We start from the raw sequence: 4,422 nt of genomic DNA on the forward strand, positions 1-4,422 counted from the left end.
GTTGGGTGTGGTTGGAGCTGGGGTGCACAGAACAGCTGAAAATCAAACCCCTGTTGCCTCAAATTTTGGAACACAAAAGTAGTGTGTATATTTGAAAACTTTAGCTTGAGTGGCTCGTTAAAACTCAAACAATCCAATCAGAGGAGCAGCAGAAAGTAAAACCTTCGGAGCATCCTGTTGCCTAGATCATCTCCTTACTGTTACTGCAATGGCAAATGAAATGTATCAATTTTTTCTTTACCAAAAATGTGTTACAGCTGACCTGTAAAAGCTTTACAGTTCATGCTATTAAACAGGAATCTTTTTCATACTAAGATATCTTACAGGACAATCAAGACTAAAGCAGTTCATCTCAGCTTACTGTTAATATAGGAACTTGAACAAGATAGAAACTAGAATTACAAGTAATTTTTCAAAAACTGTCAGTAAGAGTTTGGGGAAGCTGCAGACAAACAAAGAAAGTAGTATTTCACAGTTGCAAGATACTCTACATACTTCTTACCACTGAACCAACGTTTTTTTCTGGTTCTATTAAATATTGTACTTAAACAATTTAATATAATTTAATTTCTACCGCATTTGCTGAAGCAGCAACACTTGGGAACAGGATGTCATTACATTAACTAGAATATCAAGGTGGAAATATTCTACTGACTAAATACAAATAAAATGTCTTAGCAGTCCAAATACTGTTTGCCACTAAGTCCCCTTGCAGAACACATATTCATATGAAAAAATATATGAATCTTCTAATTTTCTGTTAAGTGTTGTTCTTTTCTTTGCCTAGCAATTTGATGATATTCATGTTACAATCCTGCATAAAGAAGAAGATGCTGGTCTTGGATTCAGCTTGGCAGGAGGAGCTGATCTAGAAAACAAAGTTATTACTGTAAGTAGTATCTTTCTCTGACTAGGAAAGGTGACAGAGAAATTACAATTGTCTGCACATGAAAGAATACTATGAAGCAGAGGCTAAAAGATTCTTAAATGAAAATTCTCACCATACAAATTAGGTTTATTAACACAGGATCCTAGGGAAGCAGGAACTTCATGAGGTCATCTCGTCCAGCTCCTGCTCAGGACAGAATCATCCCTGACTAAACCACCCCAGCCAAATGTTAATCTGATCTGCTCTTGAAAATGTTCAGGGACAGATAAAACTTTCCATCAGAGTATATTATTTGAGTGGAAAAATTGAACACAAATTTAATTTTGAACCAAAAGTACTTTTAAACCAAACCAAAATAAAACATTCATATTTTTAATTGCCTCCCATGGTACTGTAACTAGGGGTGAACGAGCAGGGCACAAGCCCCTGTGCAAGGTGGCAAGCCTTTGGCAAGCTCTTCACCTGAGGCAACAGACTCGTAGTTACACATCCGTCCTCCTCTTATATATCCATCCTCCCAGCAGAAAATGATTAATGCCTCAGTCTTTTCCCTATGTTTCCCTTTTTCTTCTCAAACTTTTCAACAACTTATCTAGCTTTAAAAAATGTTGAGTGACAGAAGAAAAACAAAACACTATAATTTTACCACTTTAACGTTTCAAAACTTTCTTTTTAAAAAGTAGTTCTTAAGTAGTATTCAGACATAATGACAGAAATGGAAAAGAATTTCAAGTTTGTAATTGGCAAATTATGGCAGAAGGTCAAGAGAAAATGGAATATTGGCAGAAAATGGGAGCAAAGATGCCTATTTCTAATGGTCATGCAAGTAAAGGTAGGGTCTACTAATCTAAAAACATAATACCTTTGGAAGCAAAATACATGCTATAATGTGGCTTTAGCATTCAGCTATGATTATGAAGGAAATAGTCAGGTTCATCTTTTCAGACTCCTTCCTCTAATTAGGAACTTTTCCATTGTGGTCCCTGATCTAACACCCTCTGAATTCAATGGTACAGGTTCAGGACACAATACTAAGCCAGTTAGTCAATGAAATCTAATGGCTTATAGCATCTCCAGTTTATTCAGTATCTCATATTTCTTAACAGGTTTCTGTACAACCATTGCAAGCCATGATTCTTAAAAGGAACTTGCTTTCTTGCAAAGGCCTGACAATATGTGACATTATGACTGTGAGATTTAGTTATCTCTCTTTTCCAACAGGTCCACAGAGTGTTTCCTAATGGACTGGCATTTCAGGAAGGAACTATTCAGAAAGGAGATGAAGTATTATCCATTAATGGAAAGTCTTTGAAAGGTGTCACACACAATGATGCCTTGGCAATCTTGCGTCAGGCTCGACAACCAAAGCAAGCTGTTGTTGTCACTAGAAAAGCCAAAGAGGAAGAAAAAAGTCTTAATGTTTCATTTGATTCTACTACCTCTTCTATGGCAAGCGAAGCTTCAACAGAATCAAGTGAGTATTTACAGAAGCCTTACAGCTGCTGGTGCTTGTACACACACACAGACACACACATTCCTACTGTTTACTAAGGACTGCACAGGATTTGGCCAGCAAAAATCTGAGACTCACAGTTAAAAGTTGTGCAAGTATTTGAAAATTCAGTGAGTAGGTCTGAAACAATATGTTGTTCAACTGATATCAATTGGTTGTGTATAAACAAAAATCATAATGAATATCTATGGGAGAAAATGAAGTTGGTCAAGAAAGATAAACAGAGGTAAAAAAAAACCCAAGATTAAAAAATGAGGTAAACAAAGGCCAAAGGAGATGAACATTATCAGATTTATAAATAAATTGCTGAATTGCACAAAAAAATAGGATTCCTTAAGATTAAATTTTAAAAGCACGTACTTATATTCAACATAGTTAATAAGCCAATGGGTACTTATATAACTAATAATATTTTTTTATTCCCAAAACTACTAGGGGCACTGACAGACATGCAGCTTTCTGCTGCACTTTGGAGCCAGCCTTGTGTCTGCAGCCTCTCTCCCCTACCCCCTAACCCCCTACCCCCACCTGAGCTCCAGTGCTGTCGTCAGGATGGGAGGGGGAAAAGGAAGGGGAAGGAGCTCGGTCTGGGGTTTGTCCAGCCTTCACTGGAGGGGGCGGAGGTGAGTGGATTGGAGCTTGAATCCACCCGTCCCCAGTGGGGCTCCAATCCACCCCCTCTCCTCCCCTCTCCCATCCTGAAGAGAGCACCAGGGGTAGGGTTAGCTGCTTCAGCCCAGCCCTGCTCCCAGGCAGGAATTGACAGAAGTTAATGAAGGTGATGCACTTTGGAGTGCCTTCATCTGAACCCCCATGTAATGAGGGTTAATTTGTCACACAATCAGGCACTTTTAAAGTGCTCTGCCGCTGTGCACTTCTGTCAGGGCATGCCTGTAGAGCACTTTCAGGGGGCCGATTTCATGACAAAACATCATTTCTATCAGTGCCCTGGAAGTTCCTAGGTAACAAACATATTTTGACAGGATTTTTGTTTTCAGCTTAGGTAAATCATGTATGGTAATCCACCATAACCAATGGCTATATGCAAAACATAGTGAGGACACAGTACTAAATATTCTTTTTTCTCCCTTGTAGAACTTAAGAGATTTGTAATCACATTTACATACCCAAGTTTATATTTCTAGCCCTTTAGGTAAAAGTAGTTTTAATACTAGAATCAGATCAAATGAAGGTCAGTCAATCTAAACCTAGAGGGCCCAGTGGTCTAGCAAGGTTAAGAATGCCATTTGCTACAACCAACAGCATCACATGGAATTGCCCTGCCCGAACAACCAGGTGCCCATTTACACCAGGGCAGCCTTTAACACATGTCTGGAGTGAAGCTTGAATATAGCTCGAGGTATACAATGAGAATGCCTAAATGATTCTCTCAATGATGAACTATGGAAGTAATAATTCACTCTCAGCATTTTTATGTAATTCCAGGAAACTGAAGCAGACATCCATTGCCACCTTTGCATTCTGTTAGGAGTTCAGTGTAACTTTCTGTACAGACATTCAGTAACTCAAGCCAAAGGATCAAGAGCTGCCATTTTTGCCTTGTTTTGATTTGTGTGTCATAGACTCATTGGTACAACATTGAAATAGAGGTTTATTCTTTGGAATATGCTCCTGTTTTTCATAGCATTTATTCCTTCCCTGATTACCTTCCATTTCTTCTCAGCAACTGAAGACACAGTCTACACTGTAACTCTAGAAAAGACAGCTGCTGGCTTAGGATTTAGCCTGGAAGGAGGGAAGGGCTCCATCCATGGAGATAAACCCATTGTCATCAACAGGATTTTTAAAGGTAGAGTGGTTTAAAAATGTATTTGGACCGGATGATAATGAAGCTCGTGAAAAATACTTTTTTTAACCTGCAAACTTAAAACCTTGGGATGTAGTATAAATGCCTGGCAGTCTACTTTGACCAGGCAACACAGTGACAGAAATACAGAAATATACAGAATATTTACAGAAATATACATAATTACAGAAATATACTATAAAAGTTTCCCTA

The 4,422-nt window shown here is 38.4% G+C and overlaps 1 protein-coding gene across 1 annotated transcript in view; it reads left to right on the forward strand.

The window, feature by feature from the left end:
- Positions 1-4,422, forward strand: part of IL16 (interleukin 16) — an 88,099-nt gene that overhangs the window by 82,559 nt on the left and 1,118 nt on the right. Inside the window, exons 21-23 of the mRNA XM_025194412.1 lie at positions 788-889; positions 2,111-2,363; positions 4,087-4,212. Coding sequence (XP_025050197.1) covers positions 788-889; positions 2,111-2,363; positions 4,087-4,212 — 481 coding nt within the window. The remainder of the gene's footprint in view (positions 1-787; positions 890-2,110; positions 2,364-4,086; positions 4,213-4,422) is intronic.

Source organism: Alligator sinensis, unplaced genomic scaffold (genome assembly GCF_000455745.1).
Source record: "Alligator sinensis unplaced genomic scaffold, ASM45574v1 scaffold459_1, whole genome shotgun sequence".
NCBI lineage: Eukaryota > Metazoa > Chordata > Crocodylia > Alligatoridae > Alligator > Alligator sinensis.